The sequence below is a fragment of the Mauremys reevesii genome, linkage group 2 (genome assembly GCF_016161935.1).
Source record: "Mauremys reevesii isolate NIE-2019 linkage group 2, ASM1616193v1, whole genome shotgun sequence".
NCBI lineage: Eukaryota > Metazoa > Chordata > Testudines > Geoemydidae > Mauremys > Mauremys reevesii.
The window spans coordinates 61099794-61124090 of record NC_052624.1 but is presented as its reverse complement, the minus strand read 5'-3'; the positions used below and the strand labels follow the sequence as shown (position 1 = coordinate 61124090).

General features: G+C 38.2%; 1 protein-coding gene across 3 annotated transcripts in view; it reads left to right on the top strand.

Moving 5' to 3' along the window:
* The first annotated feature begins 1540 nt into the window (after nt 1–1540).
* Nucleotides 1541–24297, top strand: part of IGF2BP3 (insulin like growth factor 2 mRNA binding protein 3) — a 178940-nt gene continuing 156183 nt past the window's right edge. Inside the window, exons 1-5 of one of the 3 annotated variants that reach the window (XM_039522900.1) lie at nt 1541–1717; nt 2239–2300; nt 4965–5630; nt 6224–6402; nt 8206–8266. In XM_039522900.1, coding sequence (XP_039378834.1) covers nt 6228–6402; nt 8206–8266 — 236 coding nt within the window. In that variant the 5' untranslated portion in view covers nt 1541–1717; nt 2239–2300; nt 4965–5630; nt 6224–6227. Of the gene's footprint in view, nt 1718–2238; nt 2301–4964; nt 5638–5742; nt 5761–6223; nt 6403–8205; nt 8267–24297 lie in introns of those variants that run through there. The other 2 variants (XM_039522901.1, XM_039522902.1) reach the window with 2 other exon arrangements.

Sequence of the window (24297 nt, the reverse complement as noted above, 5' to 3'; positions counted from 1 at the left end):
TTTTATTAAGTGACAAAAATTAAACAGATTTATTTGTTACAATTATTTTTACCCCAACCACTAAAACTCGATATAGTTCTCATTTATCTGCCTCATTATTAGTAAGTATCTATAGCAAATAATTGCATACATATACACTATATTGATTTTGTTAATTCACTTACTGTTATAGATTCAAGATTAAAACTTCAATAAAGTAATTAATAACTATATAAATAACTGTTCTTCAGTAAATGGTCTGTAAAGAATTCCTATACTGTTGTAACTTTGCTAATGGCAAAAAAACAATAAAAGTGTTACAATTCCTTTCATCCCAGTTCACTACATAAATTATGAATAATTTCTTCTGTTTATCTGGATTTAATTATTTAAGTGATTAATTTTAGACAATTTTCTTAAATGTTTTAAAAGTTATTTATACTAGTACAAAATACATCTTTTAGTTCTCAATGGATGTTTTCATTCAGTCTTATTAGCAACACAAATCAATATGACAGGTATTGGCTGGTGTGATTATTCCAGTTAAACCTGCAAAAAAAGTTGTATGTGCTTATATGCTTGATAGTTTTTTAATGCAAATAGTAGCAATATTGATCAGATATTGGACTGCTATCATGTAACTGAGTGACAAAATGAACTGCAGCACCTTGGTGAATGCACTTTTTCAGTCTTTCTGCTGTTCATCTTGAAGACTCCTATTTTATTGGTTTTCTGTTTGTCTCTGAACTGGATTTGTTTTTGCCTTACCACCCCAAATTTTTACATCTTCACAAAATTAGGCTGTATCTTCCATCCTAGAACTAGCTGTTAAGCCACAGAACTGCAGCAACCTTACCTATCCTGTAGCTGTTTCAAACAAAAAGGTACTTTTATGTATTTTGTCCATAGCAAAATAATTATGTACTGTTTTGTTAGTCGTTTTCGGTTCTATTTTAACATTTAGCTTTGCAAACTCTGGGGAAAGCTACTAGTTTATTTAGAAACGTTTGAATATTAGTAGTCATTTTACCAAAAAAAAAAAAGGACTCTAAATACCTACAACGGATCTTAACGGCTAAGGCACAGTCAGAATGTGGAAAAGAAAGAGGCACACGAAAATGGTGAGAAGCTGCATTGCTTGTGCTGCAGCGTGGTACAAACTTACACGTTTACAAAGCACCAGCCCCAGCAGACCCCTCCATCAGCCATTAGAGGGTGAACGAATCGCAGGAAGAACTACACATTGTATCGCTTCATCCTACCCAGTAACACTTTGTTTCCTTTTTTTAGGGGCCCAACGGAACAATCAGAGGAAAGAAACAAAAACACCCGAGAGAGGAAAGGGGGCCGTTTTCGCGCCACAACCACTCCAGCTGCGGGGAATGCACGCAGGAGGCCAATGAATGGGGAGAAGAGCAAACAAATCAGGCAGCCCGTGGCCCCAGCACAAACGAGGCTGGGAGAGCTGGTAGGTGCAGCTCTGAGCCAATAGGATGCAACGCTCACTCACAGCCTCAGAGTCATAGCTGTGAGCTCCATGCTCTGCTTACTACGATTACTACGGCGGCTCCCTCCCAGGCGCCCTGCGCTTGTTGCTAAACTGCAACCTTGCTCCTTTGCTCTACGTGCTGAGTTTGCTCAACTGGCTGGTGTAGGAGGCGGGTAGTTTCTAGCTGCCAAAGAACTTCTGCACGATCCAATCCGTTGTCTTTACAATTCACTGGATCATGACAATAAGGTTGTTTGATATTTATATAGCATGTGTGTCTTCTGCAGCCTGCTTAGTTTGTCTCCGTGTTAATGCGGTGCTACGGTGGGCAGCGTGTGGTGGTGATTTTTTTCTCCTTCAACTGCCTCGTGGAGTGTCCTCTTCGTCTAGGGTGTTAGCTTCATGTATGAGTCAGTTATGCATCCATGTTGAAGCCAATTAAAGGTCGCTGCAAGCTATAGGAAGCTTTAGTTGAGGCAAAGACAAGGCAGGGCCTTGAAAGGGGGGAGGTGTTTGGAAGGGGGAGGGGAGGAAGAGAACGCACCAGAATGCTGACCAATTGAACAATATTTCTAACCTTTGCTAATCCCGGGTCGAGTCAATACAATCATTTTCCCACTTCCCCTAAAATTGTATGCCTTTCTCTTTCCTTGTTTTGGGCCTAATACAGTGAAAAAGAGAAGTCCCTTCAATGACCTTTCAACTCCTTGCATTATATAAACAACAGCAATATTCCTAAAACACGTTTAAAATGCATATTTTTCATGCAGATTATGGATGACAGATCTCTATTATATCCTTATCTAATGCCAGTTGAACTCTTTCTAAACAGGTAAGAGTTTACTAGATTATTCACAGGCCCTTCAAACACTGCTACCCTATAAGTATATTATGATTTCTATTTTTTGTTGTTTATGGCAGAGAGAGAGACCAATACATGCCTCCTCCTCCTCATTTTCCACCTTAATTATCACTTAAACAGAATTTTTTTAAAATAAAAGATTAATGTTCTAAAATAGAATTATCTTCAGAACATACCTGTATCTTTAAAAATTTTTTTTACAACTCTGTGACAGAGCAGTATTAGTTAAATCCACATCTGATAGCAAGTACTGTTGCTTCATATAAATCTATTGTGTGTACTAGTATTATGAGGAAAATAACTTCTTTAACAGTCTCCCTCTCTCTCTCCATCTGTAAAGGTAGCACATGTCACTGGGGGGAGGGGAAGCTTTAGATAAATGATTACACTTTCTGTTACACAAGTGATAAAACTTTAGTACAGTTGTTACTTTTACCTTTAATTTTCCTACGAAAATATTGTTTTAAAAGGAAATTGATCCAATTAAAGGTTAGTCTTGTTCAGCTTCCTCATATGGGGTAAAATTCAGTAACTAATTTTTGCAGTACATACTTTTAACATGAAAAATTAAAGTAAGCACAAATGTTTTGAATTTGGTAAAACTGGATCCACATTTCTAGCATACTAGGCTTGGTAAATATCTAGTTAACTATAAAATGATATTGTAAAGTATTTAATTTGGGCTTAATAAAAATGTACATATCAAATTATAAGTTTTATATAAAAAAGATGGTTACCTAATTAGTATTGGGTGTTTAAATTAAATTAGTATATGGTAATAAGAAGGGCCCTATTTATCTAATAGCATAAATAGAATGTTTTATGTTAACATTTAGAATTTAATTTTGAAAACACATTCACTTCTTTACATTACAAATAAAACAATACAATATAGTTTGGTATAAACTACTAAGTAATGTTTTTGCCCTGTGTTATAAAAATATATTTCCAGTATATATGGCTGATGATATGCAAGGTTCTTCCTCTCCTCTAACAGTGGACAATTACATATGTGTAAGTTGGGTTGGACAACTGATATATGGTTTGACTTAAATTCCCACTTCTGACTTTTCTAAAGAAAAAAGTGGGTAGCAAAACATATTAGTAAACTAGAACATTACATAAAATGTATACACTCTACATTTAACAGTGTAAAGAGGAAAATATTTGCACAGTGCTTTTTAGACCACACATGTAGAAAAGAGCACATGCAGATGGATTGATAAATTCAATACAAATCAAAGTTATAAAGAATAACACTAGACACCTGAGAACACTGACTAAACCACTCTGCAGTTTTGACTAATACATAATTTTTAAAAACTTACCATGCAGGTGTGTTCTCTTTTAATCAGACTTTACAAGATATAATAAATACAAGCTTATTTAAGAAAAATGTCTTGTCCAGCGCAGACTGGTACTGTTGAATGAAGATTCTTTAAACTAAGGAACTATTTGCCCATTTTCTACAAAATAGAAGTTGTGTTTCACTCTTTAGACTTTACACAAGAATACCCTTTGTCTACTACAAGTAAGTCATCAATTAAACTGACATTAAACAATGGATTTAAATGATAGAGGTTAGTTTCTTGATAAGCACTCATAAAATTATACATACTGGTTTATGAAAAGTTATGCCTCAAAAGTTAAACCAAAATGTTATATTTAATTATTTCATATTAACTACTGTTCTTACTTTAAGGAATGCCACATTGAATTATACCATTCTGTGCTAAATTTTCAATAACTGTCTTTACTGTGTCTTTTGTAAACCATCTGTAATAGTACATACAGATTGTAGTGTCCAAAGTACAAACAAAAGAACTTGTCAACATTCATCAACAATATAGTTTCAAGTTACATGTATTTACTTATTTAGTTTGTAGAAATGAGGTACAAAACTGTAAGCCTTAAGGTATTTCTCTTTGTGTATTTCCACATAAAATGCAGGACGTGGAAATTCATTCACTGTTAACTAATACACATACTTAACTATTTTCCATGGAATACCTATTAAAATCTACCACAAAAAAATAGACCATGGAATAAATAAAACCTTCCACTAAAGTGCATTGACATTAAACAAAACCTACTAGATTGCTATATTAAATACAGCGCTGGCTTTCCTTTCCGTATCCTTTCTTCATCTTCAGGCAACATTTTGTTTGCACTGGAAAGGCTCCACACACCCAAACCCCCTCCCCCCACAAACCCACCATTGTACTCTTTACAAATGTTGAAAATTATGAATGGTTCTTTAAACCAAACGGGGGAGGAGGGAAAAAATCTCTAAATTCCTGGGTATGTTATTACCATGCTAGGGTAACGCTGGTTGGTCATTCTTCACATTTTCTAAGATAAGAGCCACCATTAACTAGATTAAAAGAAAGAAGGAAACATTTTTTTTCTTTTGGTAGGAACTAGAAGAGCATGTTATTCTCTCACTCTGGACTCTCCCACTTCCCAATCATTTCCCAACTGTCCTCCGTCCACCCCCACCCTGCGCCCCTTTGTCCTTTTAGAGACACTGCAACCCACGCTAATCGACCCGCCAGAAACATTACCAGATGGGGGGGCTCCTTCGAGGCTGGAAAGACCCTAATCTCCCCCTTCCCGCTCCCCTCCCTCGTTTAGTCCCTTGTCTTTCTGCAGCGCGCAGCCAATGGCAAACAAGAGCCCGAAAGCCACCAAACATGAAATCGCAGGCAAAGGTGCTGCGCATAGAGAGATCGCTCCGGGCGCTGCTAATAAGAATATTACCCCAGCAGCACGCAGCCTGCCTAAGTACCCTCCCCTCCCCCTCGCTGACCCACCCACACAAAGTGCTCAAGCCATCTTGCCAGAGCAGCGGAGCTTGCACGAACGACCCCTATGAATAATACGGTGGCTTCGCATCACGGGGAGCGAGGAGGAGGGGGAGGCGTGGGCATTATATGGCATGTTTTCCCTCCTTCCTGGAGTCCCCTCGGCGATTGCACCCGCCCCGAGAGACAGCGCGTCCTCGCCTCCCCCGCTGTTTGTGCGCGCTTGCAGGGGAGCGAGCTGGGAGAGGTTGGCTCCAGACGAGCCAGGCCGGGCGTTATTTGTGAGCGCTCGGCGAAGGGGTGCGAGCCGCTGTCAACAACAGTGGTGACTAGGGGCAGAGCGGGAACACGCGCTCAGGGCCGGCGCCCATCAAACTCCCGAGCTCCCTCTGTCTCGTCCCCAGCAGCTGCAGCAGCAGCAGCCCTCTCTAAACTTGTCCCTGTGTGTGTGCGGCCAGCCTCTCTCCTCCTCCCTGCCCGTCCCTCCTCCTCCTCCTCCTCCGGTGAGTGTGTGTGTGTGTGAGCCGAGCTACAGCTACTATCTAATTGAGGCGCTGGGATTCCTCACGTGAGAAGTTGATTTGTAGTTTGAACACGTGGCTCATTCAAAAAGCCGGAATATTCAAGTAATTTTCTTCCACTCCCCCCACCCTCCTCTCTGGCTTTTTTTTTAATTGAGAGGCGGCGCCAGCATGCACGTAGTGTGACATTTTCATAGTCCGCCTGCCGCTGCCGCTGCCAAACGGGCTTGGGGGCAAGACAAAAAAAGTAGTTTTCCCCCTCCTCTCTCCGCCCGCCATCCTGGTCCCCAAGCTGGGTGTTTCCCCCCCTCTCTCCCCTGCGCGCCCGGATCATACGGCAAACACTCCGGATTCCGATTTGGATACAGTTTTTTTTTACCCCGAGAGAGGAAGGGAGGGTGGGAGGCACTCAGCCTGCAGATCTGATTTTTTTTCACCTCGCTCTCGCTTTCTCTCTTTATCTCTCCTCCATCGCATTTTATTGTATCCCCTTCCCCACCTTATTTTGCAAGCCGAGGCTGTGAGTTGTTGGGCGTGTGTGGATTGTGTTTTTTTTTTAAACGAACAAGACGATGAATAAGCTGTACATCGGCAACCTCGGCGAGAGCGTGAGCCCGCTGGACCTGGAAAGTCTCTTTAAGGAGTCCAAGATCCCTTTCAGCGGCCAGTTTCTGGTGAAGACGGGATACGCGTTCGTGGACTGCCCCGATGAGAACTGGGCTATGAAGGCCATCGAAGCACTTTCAGGTGAGTCTCTCCGGGCGCTCTCCACGCCGGCCCCGGGCACCCACCCCCGCACCTCTCGCCATCTGCTTCCTGCCCACACACAGAGAAGGTCCCCTCCTGTCCCCCAGATTTCCCCCCCACCCACCTCGCCGGTTCAACCCAGGGGGACCCCGAAATCTGCCCTTGCCCCTTTCCCTGCTAAGGGGATGGGGGGGCGAAGCGAGAGCCGGCTCCCCGGGCCGCGCGGGGGCTGTGTGTGCACGGGCTGCAAGCGGCCGAGGCTGGGGGGGCTGCTGCCGTGCCTGGCCGTGGGAGCTGGGGGGCTGTGGATCCCGGGCATGCCGGCAGGTAACGTGCTCGCTGGCGTTTGACATCCAGCCGCCTTCTGGCCTCCGCAGCTCCTCGCGCCCGGGGCTTGCGCTGCAGCCATGCGGGCTGTGGGAGGGGGTCCGGGGGGCGCTAGGCTGGCTGGCTCTAGCGGCGGGGAAGGCGGCCAAGGAGGTGTGTCCCCCCCCCCCCAATCGCTCACAACAGGCCAGGGCAAGAGGCAGCAGCCTGGGCCCAGAAACCTACCACGATGTGGCTCCCCTATTCCCCCTCCCGCCCCCGATGGAAAATCCTGGCTTCTCTGCGAGCGTCCCGGGAATTGGGGGTGGGGGCGGATTCGGAGGGGGGAGGCCATGCGATTTAGTGTTTGCATGGTGCGAAGGCAAGGCTGGCGATGTGGAGGGGAAAGTGAGCCCTGCTTCCGGCATAACGTGCGGGGACGGCGGGGCGGACGAGCCTTGCTCTGCGCATTCAGCGCGCACCTATAGGCGCTCTTGGCCCCGCATCTCCTGCCCAGCGTGTATCCCCGGCAGCCAGGCTGCGGGCTTGGGAAAAGCCGCCTTCTGGGTGCACTTGGAAGGAGTTGGCTGGCGAAGCTCCCAGCCCCACGCGTGTTGTTGCACAGAGGCGACGCATGCTGTAGCTTTCCCTGCAGGGAAGGAGAGTAACCCAAACTTGTGAGGGAAAAGCCATCGCCCCCCTTCCCGCGCTGGTCGGAGGGGCTGGCAGGGCTCGGGCCCTAGAGGGCTGCATTCCTTCGGGATTATTTATTTCGCTTTCCCTTTGACTGCCTCTCCCGCACCCATCACCGCTTGCAGGAGCCAGGCCGCCTCTCTGCCTCTACATCCTGTTTTTGTGTAAAATGTAATGTTGCCTGTTTAATACGGTTTACAGAGGCTTCGGGGGGAGGTTCCCGGGGCTGCGAGAGCCCTTCTGAAATGCGCTCTCTTCACCCCCATCTCCCTCCAGAAAATGCCATGAAGTTTAAATTGAGGCCTGTCGCCCTGCGGGACGCGTTGGAGGTAGCCGGGGGAGGGAGGGGTGCCCTGCCCAGAATAGGCAAGTAGGGAAGACACAAGCATTTTCACACAACCCTGAAGCATTCCCAATCCCTCCTGTATCCTCTCTTTGGGCTGTAGGGCCCTGATCAGCTCATCCGATCGAAATTTGTGTATCTATATTACAGAGCCCTTGGAGAAAATGGCTCAAATAAAGGAAGAGGTCCACTTTCAAACAGCGTCATTCACTTACCTCTTCGGTCAATTATTGTGCTAAAAGGAATCATTAAAATTCAAGTCCCTTGGCTTGTGATAGCAGCAGCATAGTGGCAAACTGCAACACCAGTTAATGAATAAGATAACATGTTGCACTTTTAATTTCCTGTGGTGTTTTAAAACACCACAAATTCAATTTGGGAAGGGTGGGGAGATGAGAGAGAGAGAGGGAGACGTTCAAACATTTAAAAACACTTCTCCCTAATTTTGTTTGTATTTGCAGGTAAAGTGGAACTGCATGGTAAACTCATAGAAGTTGAACATTCAGTGCCTAAAAGACAAAGGTAAATGATTTTTTTTTCTTGCCCTCAATGACCAGTCTGCCACAAAAATAAATACATAAAAAAAAAAGCTTGTTATGTTTGCCTTGTGGATAAATTAGCTATGTTATTAAACTAAAACCCCACCATGATATCAGAAATAATCCCAGAATTCTACCCTTATATTTTTAATGTAATGTATTATCAGTCTGCACTGGATTTACAGAAACCAACCCTCTTCATGGAGGAAGTAGGTTGTGATTGAATGACAAATAATTATTAAAAATTTTAAATTCCTGAGAAGAGTTAAATTTTGTGCGTTAGCAGGAAATGAAATGGGATGTTTTGAATTGTGTAACAGGCAAGCATGTGAGCTTTGCTCTGCAACAAAAAGCATCTTGTAAATATACTTGTATACATACAGTTTTTTGATCCTACCATGCTGGAGGCTGCAGCATTTTATAGCTAAGTAGTGTAAGTTTCATCTAGATTTAAGGAGGAATTTTTCTTTACTGTTTTGATCTGGCATGTACAGACATATGAGGAAACGCTGATTTCTCTTTAGTAAAGACATGATTTATGCATCCTTTATTTGTGTGTGTGTTTCATTTTTGCAAAGTGAGAACTTCAGGGCTCAGTAGCATGTAGTTTTGTGGGTCTGATGTGAAGAAACAGTGCTCAGATTCTTTCAGCAAAGCAGACTAGTACTTCTGTACTACCTAGAGCATTGCATTCTGCTTTTTTTCACAAATGCTTAAATTATACTGCATTCTAGGTTTTCTAGAGAGTAATAACAAAATAAATCAAACTTTGCACGTACTTGTTCCTGCCCTCCATTATACAAACAGCCATACTTCCCAGATTAAATAACTTTATTTAAAAAGTGCTCCTAACACATCCCTTAAACTTTTACAAAAAAATACAGAATTTCTCAAACAGCTGATTAAAAAGGTGTGTATAAATATTAGTTGCTTTATCGTTGGGAATCTGATTGTGGGATTAATTTTTGTTTAGCAGTTGAGGGAAGCTTTGATTGAGAAAGTATGGTTGTGGGATTTTTGTTGGTTTAATGTTAGTAGGAAAGTCTTCGTGTATTTATAGTGTCTGGCTAGTTTTGTTATTTGGAAACTAATGTAATATGCAGTCTTGTTTGTTATGCAAGATGAATGTATCAACTGCAAATTACAGTAGCATATATTCAACTTTTTGAATGTATAATACTGATTAAATACATTCTTGTATACTTAAAAGGTTATTAGAGTTAAATAGAAGAAAATGCAATGGCAAATGTAGGAATTGATCAGTCTCAAAAGTACATTCCAGTCTTTGTAATATATGCCAATATAGCAATTAAGTTGTAAACAGAAATTTATGAATCTGAAGGACATACAAAAAGTGCACTGATATATACACCATTCTAAACACATTAATTTAATAATCACAAATGTAGTTTAGAAAAACTTCTGTATCATTTTTGATGTGTATTAAAAGTAGGGAAATACGCATTTAAAGAGTTCAACTGAAAGTATAAAAACACATTGTTCTTTGTGTTGGGGTTAGGCATGTTTTCATATTTGTGTGTGAACTAGCACTTTCTCTTCTACAACTTCCTTTTTTTTTGTTAATTCTGTAATTTATTGGAAGAAATGTTTTATAAAACATGAGAGTAAAGTTAAGATTCCAAAATATATTGCAGGGATACAGGTACATACCCATATTTGTATTTTTATGAATATTTAGTTACCAAAATATCAGTATTATTTCCCACTTCAAACCATGTCTATTAAACATTATTTAAACATGCTGTGTCTGATCAGAATATTTCTGAACTTTTTAATAGAAAATTAAATTGCATTTCTCATAATTGAAAATAAAAACTCTCGCCTGTAGAAATCTACTTTAAAATTAATTCAGTAACGTCCATGCAAAAGTAGTTTTCCTTGCTTTCCTTTGAAAACTATGTAGTACTTCCCTTGCACCACCTCAACAAGTTTGATTTTTTTTTTCCTCCTACCATGGATCTCTCTAAGTATTGCCTAGTTGTTATGTTTCCAGAGTTACTAGGTATCTTTAAAAGTTAAGCCTTTAAATGTTGAGCTAAATAAGTAATTTAGAAAAAAGATTATTTACATATGTTCGAAGAATGGCTGTAAAAGAAATGTATTTTAAATAAACCTGTATATCTGTACATGGGAAGTGTGGCAAATATAGTTGTTAATGAGGTAGTCAGTCACAGTGCTGTGGAGAATCCTGTGTGGTGGTGGTCAAAAGACCTACCCAGTTTGTTAGTATGTTGAAAGTCTAGGGTTAGTTTTCCATGGAGCCCAGCTTGTACCAGTGTGTTTTGTTTGGTTAAATAGATGTTACAGTAAAGAAAATTATGTGGAATATAGGTAATGTCCTTCTTTTAGCATGCATAGCCATACAATTAACAGCATGATCAAATTATTGCTGCATAAGAATAACAGCAAAAATTGTTTGTAGTGCATTTAAATAGCTCAGTGTATACTGCTATATTAACCTTTATCACTGTTTAGCTGCTGAGTGGGAAGTTCCTACTCAGTTTTTAAAAATATGCATTTTTGCATTTGCCTGCATTTCTCCTCCACCCCCCAGAGGCTGGTGAGGTTGTGTATTGGGGTGAAGGTAGGGAGCTGGTAATCCATAACCTTATCATGGAAAGGAAGGTCAAGAGGTGGTGTCCGTTAGGGTTCCCATAATGTTGTGGTGTGTCCAGAAGACTCGTCATTGTGAAGTGTGGTTTGTTGTTCAAAGTGAAATTCTTAGACCCAGTAGTCACTATATTCCAAACTTTATTGGACATTCCAGTCTGAAGCGGGCACACCCACATTTGCAAAAATTTACCTTTATACCTGCTGTGAAAGGTAGGTTGGGAATATGGTACTGTGGAATGCCTACTGAAGCGTTAAGACAGATGCTGGGTACATTGCAACTGTAGCTGGGGTGGGGGAGGGCTGGTAAGGGATTACTTGCAAGAAGGGTGGAGATTTTTGGGTGGGAGGTGCCTGCTGTTTCATAAGCCAAAAGTTTATTCCTGATTTACTATTGAAATCTCAAGGGAATGTGAAAGGGAAATGTGGAATTTTTGCATTCAGACCATATGAATCATGGAAGACTATTGCAATACTTCATAGAACTTTGTCACTTCATTCAAAACTTGGAGAAGACGTAACAATTTTGAGAGCTAGTCATGCTTCTCAAGAGAACACAGAGCATTGTTAGTTCAGATCAACTCTTCACATTAATTTTGTTTTGAGAAACAAAAATGCAGCAAGATTGATATATGTACACTTGTGGTGGAGCCCTTTAGGGGCCCCCTTTCTGTGACTCAAGAGCAGCTGGTATCTAGTGGGGCAATGTACGTGCTGCGATCTGATTATTCAGATAGCACTGATGTCACTGGTGTGATGTGCAGTTTAGCTTAGTGGGGGGAAGGGTAGGGAGCTGACGCTGGCCACCTGAGCATTGCACATTGAGTCAGTCTTTTAAAATTTCTGAGAACATTCTTAAATCTCTGAAAAATGTATAGACCTTCACCTAAAATCAGGATTTTTTTTTATTTTATTTATTTATTTATTGCTTTGCTTTAGGGAAAGCTTGCTGTGACTTTCTCTTTAGGAGCTTAAAATGGTTAGTTTACACTTACAACTCAGATACTATGGTACTAGTGAGGAACTTTTCTAGCTGGGCAGATAGATACTGTTCCACCTCTGACTCTCTTGCTTTGTTTTTAAAAACAAATCCTAATCTGATGCCTTTTTTTTTTAAAAAAAATTGTGGTAGTTGGGGAGGAATGATGAGGTACAGCAGATTGGTTAAAATGTGACCTGTCATTTTGGCCACTAGTAACTCTCTGGTACAGGAAACTTAAATAAGCTTCTAATTATACTTCACCTAAAATCTCAATTAATGTGAAGTTTGGTTTGAGAAGAAATAGACCTTTTTAAAATAAAATTGTTTAGTGGGATGCATATGAGCTTCATACTGTCAGTTGTGGATTAAAATTTGTGTATAATTTTAACATGAACGTGGTATATGTGTTGGGAGCGAGGGGATGAATGTCTTATATCTGAAACGCTAAGGGGTGATTGAGCTGTATGTGGTGATTATACTTCAAGTGATCGGATTTTTAAGTTAGGGACGCAATACTTGTAGATTTTTGTTTTTGGTATAGTGTGTGACTTTAAGGCAGGGGTAAGAACACCATGCTAATGTCACATGGGGTTAGTGCACTGTACATAAGTACATAAAATTGCTAAGTACAGAGCACTTTTTTGTTTTATGACATATTAGTGATCTGTTCGTTATGCTCAGTGTCTGTTACGTGGAGGGGGTGGAGCACATGTGACTGAATATCTCATATGGCTCAAAATGAGCGAGAATCTGTTGCAGGACTTAGGAGTCAAAATTCTGCTTAGCAAGTCCTGTTTCTTAGTGGCACCATATCTACATTTGTTTTTGCAGATGTGAATAGTGGTGTGGGTTTTGGTTTTTTTTGTTTTTAAGGGAAGTTAATTATTTATTAATGGTGGAAAACATAAATTTGGCCAGTTGTTGTGGCATGCAGTATGTAGTTATAGTGAGTATAGATTTACCCAGTTTATGGATAATTATATTGTAGGAAATTGCATTTTTGTAGATCCTAGACTAGCCTTCTCACAGTAAGATAGAGGTGCACATAAGAGCACCCGTTTTTTGTCAGTCTCTTAAAGTGGGATGGATTATAAAAAGCTCATGGCTCTTTATTTAAATTTTAGGTTAAGCTTTAAATCTTTTTTTCCCTCTCAGCATTGTAGAGCCTCAACTCTGCAGGCATGCTAAACTTGAATCATTTTAAGTAAAGCATAATTAAAGGACTGTAAAACATGGCCAGGGAGTGGTTAATCAGATTTTTTTTTCTATATAGTAATTAAACTCCCTGAAAACTACAGCAGTGCTCTCTACATGGGGGTACAGCTTGAGGCCTTCCAGAAGCCGAAATTATTGCAGAATACAACTGCCTACTTTGTAAGTGGTGATTTGCATAGAGAACATGTTACTCCAGTGCTCTAGAGTCTTTCCTTGCTTCCGATTAGTTTCTAGGTGGAGTTTAGGGGATTGGCATAAATCCTTAAATGGTTTGGGACTTGGCTACACAAGAGATTGCAACTAGGAGAGGTATCACAAAAAGAGAAGTAAACAGCGGAGCAAATATACCCCCAATTTATAGGATATGGGGAGCCTGGTGGCAGAGTATTTTCTGTGGTGGAGCCTCAACTTTGGAATTTGCTTCCCTTCTTGGTCCAAACAGTATCTTTTTTTTTTTCCTTTTGGCCTTTTGATAAGGCAGTGTGTGACGGCATAGAGAGTGGCTAGATGTGTTATGATTTGCTGTTTGGGCAAGTATGAAGTGTCAGGTGCAGAAGACTATTGGGGTGTGTCTACACTCCAATAAACACCTCTGGCTGGCCTGTGTCAGCTAACTCAGGCTCGTGTGCTGTAAAATTGCGGTGTAGACATTTGGGCTCAGGCTGAAGCCCAAGCTCTGGGACCTGAAAGGGAGGAGGGTCCCGGAGTCTGGGTTCCTGCCTGAAGTCAGATGTTTACACCACAGTTTTACAGCCCTGCAGCCCAAGCCTCCTGAGCCCAAGTCAGCTGATATGGACTAGCTGTGGGTGTTTAGTCGCAGTGTAGACTTATCTTTGGTATATTTTGTGTATTTAATGCTTTGTATTGTACGAGCCAGGTAGGCTGTGGGTTAGCCATTCTAGAAATGGTAAAGAAATGGAAATAAATTGAAATTGGTTACAAAATATTAGATGTTATGAAGCAGAAATAAAGAAATTGCTTTTCATTTTTATCTAAGAATAAGAATAGGAAGATTTGTACACAGTACAAGTATTTACAAAAAGTTGAAATACAGTTCCATAATATTTTCCCAAAAAACCTCAGTGTATTCTTTCAATTTTGTGCTTTCTAAATTTCTGTATACATAAAAATCTATTCATGTATCTGAGTCAGTTAATTCTTTGTCAAATCTGCATAAAGTGGTACATAGTAAAAACTGTGAGTTAACTGCTGATGAAAACTGGTATACAAATATGTCTTTTGTTCCTGCCTCACTTTTGAAGGAATCAATATTTTTCGGAAAACTGGCTTTGTCAAGTGGAATGTTCAGGAAGTATATTTAAACCTGAGTCTAAAGGGTCTACTTGTGTATTTTGCCAGTTATCAAGCATATATATTTGTCTGGCCTTCTATCCAGTTGTTGTTTCTCTGTGTGAGCCTTCCTTTTCCTACCTAAATAGGGCAAAAGATTTCAAAAAGAGCTGCAGCATATAATAGAATGTCACATGGTCTTGCATTGAACTTGTGATGTGCTAGGATGGTGATGGTAGTAAGTAGTTCCATGCTTACCTGTGTCTATAATTTCCAATCTACCATTTAACCTGCCACTGAGGCAACTGCTATTTCCTTTTCTCAGTTCATCTACTGAAAGGACCATTTTGGCTTTTAAATACTGTCTGTGCAGTAAAACTTCTTGTTTTGCTTTTGGCAGGTTAAGACAATTATCACAGCTTTTAAAATCTATTTAATCACAGTCATCTTTTTTTCTTTAACCCACTTTATTAGCAAGTCAAGATGCAAACTAGTTTGCATATGTTTATTACTTATATATTAAGATAAGTAGCTATGGATATTATGAATCAATATCTGTAGGCTGCTGGAAATAACCTGCATTATGGGTTTTACACCTATAGTGCTTTAGTGTCAAATGAATGATGTTCCCTTGCAGAAGAGGATATTCATCATGTGTTTACAATAGAAAATCTATAGTATAAACTAAAATACAGCACATTCTTATATTCTCGTCACTTTGCAAAAGTTGGTTCCCCTTCAAAATGGTTATTATGAGAAAAGTCTGAAATACAGAATGTAAGTTACCTTGTGTTCTGTGTAGTTTTCTTTAGGAATCTTCCCTAGCCCCCTTTCTGTTTGCATACCAACTGCTGTTAGATGTCGCCTCTTTATTTTAGGTATAGTGGGATTGTACTCAACTAAAAATGGCCTTCTGTAAAGATATATTCATGAATATATTAAATTGCTCAAAATAAGATGCTCTCTTCAAAATCCAGAGTATTTGGTTCTAACACTTGGGTGGAGAAGTAGTTGTGCGTTTTCATCATAATTTGACAAGAGCATAAATTATGAAAATTATACAAAGAATAATTCATTTTTCAATTAGGAAATATATTAAAATGTTCAAACATGAAAGGTGGAAAGAACTTCAGTTTCTATTTTAATCTTTACATTTTGGTGTGAGGAGTGTTTGTGATCACGGTATTTCAAAACAATCAGACAATAATATGCAGAACAGTGTTTCAGATAAAATGCCTTTTAATCAAGTTTACATCCCAATGAACCACTTGCTATTTAAGTAGAAAATGGTTTAGTATCTAAAGAATTTTTCAAAATAGTTAAATTTCCTTTCTTCAGTATTAGTACAATTGGAGTTGAATATTCACTTTTAAAAGATTAATTTTCATGCTCAGCTGAACTTTTGGAATGCTATTTTAAGATATGTAAGTCTACCTTATGTGTCTAATAGATCTTTCCCCTCTGGCAGTAGCTGGTTTTTATTGTTTTGGTAAATAGATGTTACTCTCATATTGTGTATATGTAGCTAAAACTCAAAAGTGGTATTTGTTCATGATGAACTCTGAGAGTTCTAAAATATACTAGTGCATTGTCAAGTGTAAATGGAAATTCTGTTTATAGCAAACCTGCACTTAGGGTGTTCCATGAGCAACCAGGTTTCATTGTGTCACCGTATGTCTACAAAACTTGGTTTTAGTTGTGTTCAGTTTAAGTGTTCAGAAAGGCATTTATTTGAAATCTTAGCCTAAATAATTTAGTTTTAAACTAAATCGGAATAAAGCTGAGCTTTTAATGTTTCACTGTAATCATTCTACATTTGTGGTATCAAAAAGGAATTCTAACTTGTTAGGTATAAGCAAGGCTAGAGGACCAGTTAAAAGAGAGAGTTACACACACATACTATATAACAACTCTCTCCTCATGGGATCTGAACTTACAAAACTTTTTTCACCTATGTAGTCTTCAAAAGTCACATGAAGACTTTTACATGAGTATGAATTTTTAGAATTGAGTCCTAACTTTGGGACTGTGACTGCACAAGAAATTTAGGAAAAGTAACCTGAGTTTAAGTAGGCTTGGTCTTCCCCCTCTCGCCACCCTGCTCCCCCCACTTTTTTTTTTTAAAGTAACATGGAAGTTTATTTTCAGGATGGGGCTGTTTGCTTACAAATCTTTAGCGTTTACACTGCAGGAGGGTTCTGGATGCGAAGACAACATGACAGGTTGCGCCTAGTCAATGAACATTTTCTTTTTCTACTTTTTTTTAGAATAAGAAATATTCAAAATTAACATTGTTTAGAAGGGAAGAATTTTTAATCTATTCATTGACTTTCTTTAGCTTCTAAATTTAAACCATGCAGATATCAAACACTCTCGTTTTGTAATTGCCCTTCTTTACTCATGTGAGTATAGTTACCACATGAGTAAAGAATGTAAGTATAATTCTGATGGAAACTACTGGAGGAAATTTCCTGTGAAAGTTCATTGACAATATGAATATATCATGGCGGCTGTTGCAGCACTGAAATGGCAGAAGGAAACTTAAAAAAAATCTCTTGTCTTTTGGAATCATATTACTCACTTTGAAGTTGCCTTCCAAATATCTAGTTGCTAATATCACATGTACTGTCCACAGGCTGACTTCTTGCTGCTCTGTTGTTTATGTGAATTACTGCAGTATAGAACACTTAAGTTTATACCATCTTTCTCTTCCACTGAGTTGATTCAGATATGTTGACAATGATAATACGCAGACTGTGTGGTCTTAATTGAAAAATTTAATATTCCAGTGTGTGGAGAGAGCTCTCCAGTGTGTGTTCCTTTTGTTAGTGTAAATTTTGTTAAATTTTCTTAAAGCTAACTAGTGAAAACAATTCAATACTAAAAGTATCTTACAGCAATGCCAGTCAGTCTTACTGCTAGTCGCTAAAAAGCAAGACAATTTGTTAAACCAGTGTATATGGCATGCTTCACAGAAGTGATTTTTAATGAATGCTGAGATACTTCCCCCAATTGTATAATTCACGAACAAAGAGCTAAAATTTGCCTTAATTCAGCAAAATTCTATTGAAGTCACCAGGAGCTTTCTTAATTAAGGATGTCAGAATTTGGCCCTAAAAGAAGCCATTTTTATTTAGCCGTTATACATGATTATATTTCATCATATGTGCTGAAGTTCTTAACCCAGGACACTTGTAAGAGAACCAGTAATCTTTCTGCCAGGTTGGACACTTAAGTAAACATGTATAGATTTAGATTTTTATTTCATTTGAGTTGCGTGTTACCAGAAACCAAGTGTGTAGTTGAGCATACAGTCTGTATATTTGATGATTAAAATGAGGGAATCCGGAAGTCTAAGTCTGTATAGCAGAAAGCAAAAGTTTTAAACACTGAATTTTATTATAACTCAGACAAGACAAATGGGAAGTACAACAAAGTGTAAGTAGCTGGCTGCCTTTCTAATAGATATGGTAATTATTTTTCTTAATTTATGTTCTATCTGCCAAACTGATAATTCTCTCAAACCTCCTGATGAGTTTAATCCCACTTCTCAAAGATTCAATAGCAGAGTGATGTAACAAGGTCTCGTATTGTGAAGACTCACTCTTACAAAAAAAAAAAACCAGACAAACATTTAATAGTATACCAAGTATTATAACACCCGTACTTTAGAAAACTGTAGATGGGAGGAGGGGAAGTATGATACTTTAGTGAATAAATGAATCAACAACAAAACACTCAATACCCAAATTTGGTGATCCTCAGAGGACTTCCTAGCCATTAATGCAAATTAGTAAGGTTCTGCTGTACTTCAATAACCTTATTTTAGCTTGATTATTATGTTCACATTGGCGTAAGTCTACCTAACTACAAAAAATATGCATTTTTGGTAGGTTTGACCAATACTCGTTGTAGTAGAATTTGCACAGATTGTCTAAATATCTATGTTGGGGCATTTGGCCACTGTTTCAACCAAGAAACAGTGTTTATTTTGCTGCTTAAACACTCTCTCTGAAAACCTTGCATTTAGTATAGAAATGGAAAGTGCACTCTAGTATAACTTTTAACTTGTGTGCACACATACCCATGTAGCTACTCTATCGGTCCACAGTAGAGTGCCACTAAAACTGAGTCATTGTCAGCTATATGGGACAGTACTGTTAAGAATGTTTCAAACACAGAACAGTTGAATAAGCAACAGCAAATTGTTTGCCAAAATAATAATGGCAAAGGCTCTAGAACTAAAATTAGTACGTAGACATTGGCTAGTAAAGATAACTTTTTACATGTGTAGTGTTTCTTTCTGGCTTGTTAGTAAAAAGACCCACAAACTCATAACTTTCTGTACTATTTTTCTTTAATAATATTTGTCAGAGTGAAAGTCAAATTAATGTACATTGCCTTTTGTCCCTGCCCCCCCCCACGTTTACATCACTGTGTAGATACAGTTCAATTATTGCAAGTCTATACTACTGCATCCGTGAAATTAAATCCAATGATTTAGAATCCGGGATGCTACTTTTGAATGCATGATCAGTAGTAGAGGTCCATCTTACTACTTTTTGCTACAGGCAGCTTTCTGCTCTATGCCAGTGTTTTTGAACCACAGCTTTTCAAAATGGCTATTGAAATGAACAGTTGGGCATATAAGATACTGTCAGAAATTTAGTGACGCTTCAGCATAGAAAGTTCCTGCAATCCTGAAAATGTAGTGGGGAAGGAATAGCTTAGAATGGGGTCTAGTTTTCTGAAGACCAATATGGATGCCCTGTGACAGGCAATATTCTGACAAACTAGATAAAACTCTTGTGAATATTCAGTTGAGGAAAATCTTGCCTGGTTCTAAGGGGCTGATTAGAACACCTGACCCTATTTCTTTAACATACAGTTCTATGAACTTTTACTTTCGCTCTATAGATAACATGCATATGTTTGCGAACTGTGTTCTCTATTAAACACTTATTTTGGAGTTTCTCTGTCTTGAGGTTCATAACCATAGTTCTGCTGCTAATTTGATTTATATTGTCTTGTCCAGTACTTGGTAGGAGTAGGCATTCACTGTTCAGAAATAAACTAAATATTTGCAATCTTTTTGTAATGCAAACTAATGTAGAAATTGGACAGTAACTCCTAGTAAATAGTGATAATATTATGCTTGGGTTTTGAACATTTGTTAGATTCCAAGATAGCTTTCCTCATGATGATCTCGGGTAATCCTGTATTTTAGTGCTCTATTGCCTTTTCGTAGTTTAATGGGGCTTGATTTTGAGTCCTAACATGTTCATTTTAAGATGAATAGCTGATTTTTTCAAGATTCTAAATGTTTTCTGTTTACATTATTGATCAAGTGCAAGTTTCTGCCCCATGGGAGATGGGTGGGATAATACCTAGTTGTACAGAAAGTTTATCACATTCCTATGGCAAATAACACATATTTGTTCATAGTGGAACTACTAAAATTTTAATGTGATAAAACTGTAGTGTAATTGTTGAAGAGAAATGATATCTTCTCTGTGTGGTAATATAGTTCCATAGCTATGAACAGACTAATTTTTAAGGTTTTTTTTTGTTTTTTTTTTTAATTGGTTAGTTTTCTTAAAGGTGGGCGAATAGTCATTGCAATCAGTACATTGGTCTTATTAGGTCTTTAAGTATCCAGCAAGTCAATAAATACAAACAACCTTAAACTCTTAACTATATTACTAAGTTAACAGGTACCAGGATAATATATTTGGTTGTGATATACTCTAGTGAGTCTCAAATTTTAAGGTAAAATAAATAAAACCAATTTAATTTTACAATGTTCACTGTAATTGAAAATATGTAGCAAGTTTAAAATGTAATTGATGAAGCGAAGATCAATTTCAGTGTTCCTTTTATGATTATCTTTGGGAACACACAGATATAAAGATATCAATACTTTGAATAGCATAGTCAAAAAAATAGTGGAAACATACTGTAACTTTTGGCGTAGTTCTCTGATTATACAGTAGCTTGCATGTTCTAGGTTTACGCTGTACTGTAACATGGAAACCACTTACATTTTTACCAATGCAGTATGTGGCTTAAAAAAGGGTTAATATGTGTTATAATGTCTTTTATCTTCAAAACATATTTATTATTTTCAGGAAAATAGGAAACGAAATAAATTGTTTGAAAGTGGTGGTAGGAGCTAAATATACTCTTAATCTATGTGTCTGATAAACTTCATGGTAATTTTTCCTAGTGTTGTGAAACCAATGGATGAAAGTCTTTATTTTGGTAAATAGAATTCACAACTATTGTGTAAAAAGGAAACTTACATATTTTGTATACATGGAACCTTACTGTAATATAAACTGCTTCTGAGGGATAGCTTAAAATACAATGTAAAACTAAGTATGATTGAAGTATTGCAGAATTATATTTTTGTGAGCAGCTGAATTTGTCAATGGAATTGAATAAAATCTGTTAGTGACACTTTTTGTAGGGCCTGATGCAAATGTTCAATTAACATCTTTACAATTTCTATGAGTTACAGTATTGTTTAAATCAGTGGGCTAAACATAGCTTACATGAATACAGCATAAAAGTAAAACACTAAGTTATGATAACTTTTATTGAATGCCTTATCTGAAAAATACTATGACTAAAAATAGTTTTACATGAGTACTGAAGTAAGCTACCTTAAAGAAATACACTGGGGGGACATGATCGAAACACAAATTGTATAATTTAACTATTCCAGTATAGTTAGAGCAGTCAGACACACCCCTTCTGCCCCGGTGTAGGCACAAAATGTAACTGTGTTTAGACTAGTTAAACCTTATTCCCATATGGGAAGGGGGAATAGTCTATACCGGTATAATTGCATCCACACAGGGGATTGTACTGGTATAGCTATTTTGGGGAAGTGTGTGGTGGTGGGGGCTCCTTCTTAGAATATGCGCAACATGCCTCAGGTGTCACGTGACCAGGATTCATCACCAAATTTGGTCCGCTGGTTGGATTATTAGCTTTCCCGGCCTGGGCCGGATACTGACCAGGAGTGTGACATGAACGGTGATTCAGGCCTCCAGGGGCTCCTAATCCAAATAGTTACATTGATACAAAATCTTGTTTGAGGGCCAGGCCTTATTGCATAGAGATCTTGTACATATTTCAGATACCTAGAACTATTAAATTGTTAGATATTGGTCATCTTGCTGAACATGAGGGTGCATTCTTTATTATTAAGGTAATAGGGGATTTATTTACAATCTGAAAGCTCTTGTTCTTTTGTCCCTTTTTATAGGGAAAGGAGAGGCAATTTTTTTCAAATGGTACACGTAAAATAATAGAGAGATTACAGATGTGGAATAAATTCCAGGAGACTGTTGCTGATCTGTTTTCCCCATAATTCACACACAATCCACTTGAGGTTTCTAACAACAGAAAAAACTTAATCGGCATTTAGATTAAAAATCATAGTGTGATTCTGAAAACTTCTAAGCTATGTTGTCTTTGACAAGTAATTCTTAACCATTTACTATATACAATTTAGAGAATTATTACTTTTGTTTGTTTTTTACTCTGCTTTTGATAGTATTCTGCATTTGGGGTTAGGGAAGAGAAATGCAGTGATTTTAAAAAAAAATAGATTTCAATTTTATGGTACAATTGAATTGGGCTCCTAAAAGGGAGCAATAAGCTGATACTGTTTCCTCTTACAGCTATTTAGATTGTAGTATTTCCATAATAATTTGCTACAGAACAATTACTAAAGCATTATCGTCAACTAATACTAACTAAACTTGCCAAAATATACGAACCATTTATGATGCATTGGCTTGTTTTAATTTTGTTTGTTTACTGAATTTTGTGAAGTAGTAAATAATTTACAATAATTCTTAGTGTGAATTCGTATGGTTCTACTAGTTTGAGTGACCAGAGATTTATTTGCACTCAAACTTTGTTTAAAAAAGTTAAAAACCTGTTAATGGGAATCTGCCTGGCAAATTTGCCAGGCAATCTCTGCTGTTGCAGGATAGATGAAGTGTAATTTCTGTTAAACTTATTCCTGTTCAGAGTTCTAGAATATCCACCAGTAGCCATCCTCATTCCTTACTTATTCTTTCTTCTTGGAAGGTTGGAGAGTATAGGGTGAGAAGGAAGGAGGATATTTAACCGACTTTGTTATATTTGGTGGCAATTAATCTTTTTTTAGAAAGAAAATACTGTATAGAAATATTAAATTGTGACTTCTGTCCAAACAGAGCTTTAAGCTTATCTTGTTTAACCATTAAATCATTGACCTAATACAGTATGTTTTTAAATGCACAGCTAGCAGAATTTAGTAAAAAGTTACTCTTGCAGTTAATTTTTATATAAAACCTCCCTATTTAAGAAATACAAACAATACGTGTATGTACACCCATACAACTATACTTCCACAGTGTGTCCCTGTTGGCTAAAACTTCCAGTTACCAGAGGTGGTTAAAAGCTAGATAGAACTTAAAACATAGTCACTAATCATATGTCAGGTTTCAGAGTAGCAGCCGTGTTAGTCTGTATCCGCAAAAAAAACAGGAGTACTTGTGTCAGTATGATCATATGTCAGTATCTTAAACACTGCGTTTGAAGAATTGAGTGCTCTTATAAATTCTGCTTTTAGTTTTTCTTTGTGGCTAATACTTCTGTGTTTAAAAAACAATACTTCTGAGCATTAAAAGTATTAAGATTTTTGTCATATAGTCAATAAATTAATCTGAATTGGGAGCTACCTAATCAAATTATAACTTTTCACCTTTATCAGAGGTAAACCTAACATTAATTACAGATCTTCCAAAATGTCATTGTAAACTCTCTAGTCTCATAAATGTGAAGTTCAACTAAAAATTACACTTTTCTGAATGTTTGCTAACTCTTGTTACAACACCTAAGATTTGTTTTAAGGTTAGTTTTGTGCATTTTCCAGCACTTAGTTTCATTTACTTCCCTGTGTAGTCAAGTAAAGTCCAGTGATCTTCCAACTCTGATATTCTATGATTGTGGAGCTCGTTCCAGGATCAGGGGCTTCATTTCCCATCTTTGTCAGGGTCTCTCATTTGGCAACATGAGAGAGAGAACAATTTTTTTTCTGTAAAAGGAAAACAGGTTTGTGTATAACAGTGATACTCAAACCTCAGTGGTTCATTAGCCAAATTAGTGATCAGCATTACCCAAAAGAGCCACGGTAGTGTGAATTCATTGTTTCATTTACAATAGTACTATATATTCATAAACAGTATGACAGGAAATACTTAGTGTGTATGTCTATAATTATCACATCAAAATGACTGATCAAGTATTATTTTATCAACTACAATTGGTTATTAACATAGTAAAAGCATCCTGATTGGTTAATAATTAAATCACAGTATTTTAATATCACGTGCTGCAAAGAGCCGCAGAAACGCATTGAAACGCTGCTTGTGGCTCCCGAGCTTCAGCCTGAGTATCATTGGTGTATTAAAGCAAACAAATCTCCAAGCACTCAAAGAATCAAATTTGTAATAGCAAAGGAGAGAGACCAGGGTAACCTTAATTGCTAACTTCATGCTGTTGAGCCTGAAGAGCAGAATGTACTGTAGCCAAGTATCATAATATCTATTTTTCTCAAAGCTCTGGATTCTGGCATCATGTGACTATGTGAGAATCTAAGGCCTGGTCTACACTACGCGTTTAAACCAAATTTAGCAGCGTTAAACCGATTTAACCCTGCACCCGCCCACACAACGAAGCCCTTTATATTGATATAAAGGGCTCTTTACTCCTCCCCGACGAGGGGAGTAGCGCTGAAATCGGTATTGCCATGTTGAATTAGGGTTCGTGTGGCCGCAAATTGACGGTATTGGCCTCCGGATGGTATCCCACAGTGCACCATTGTGACCGCTCTG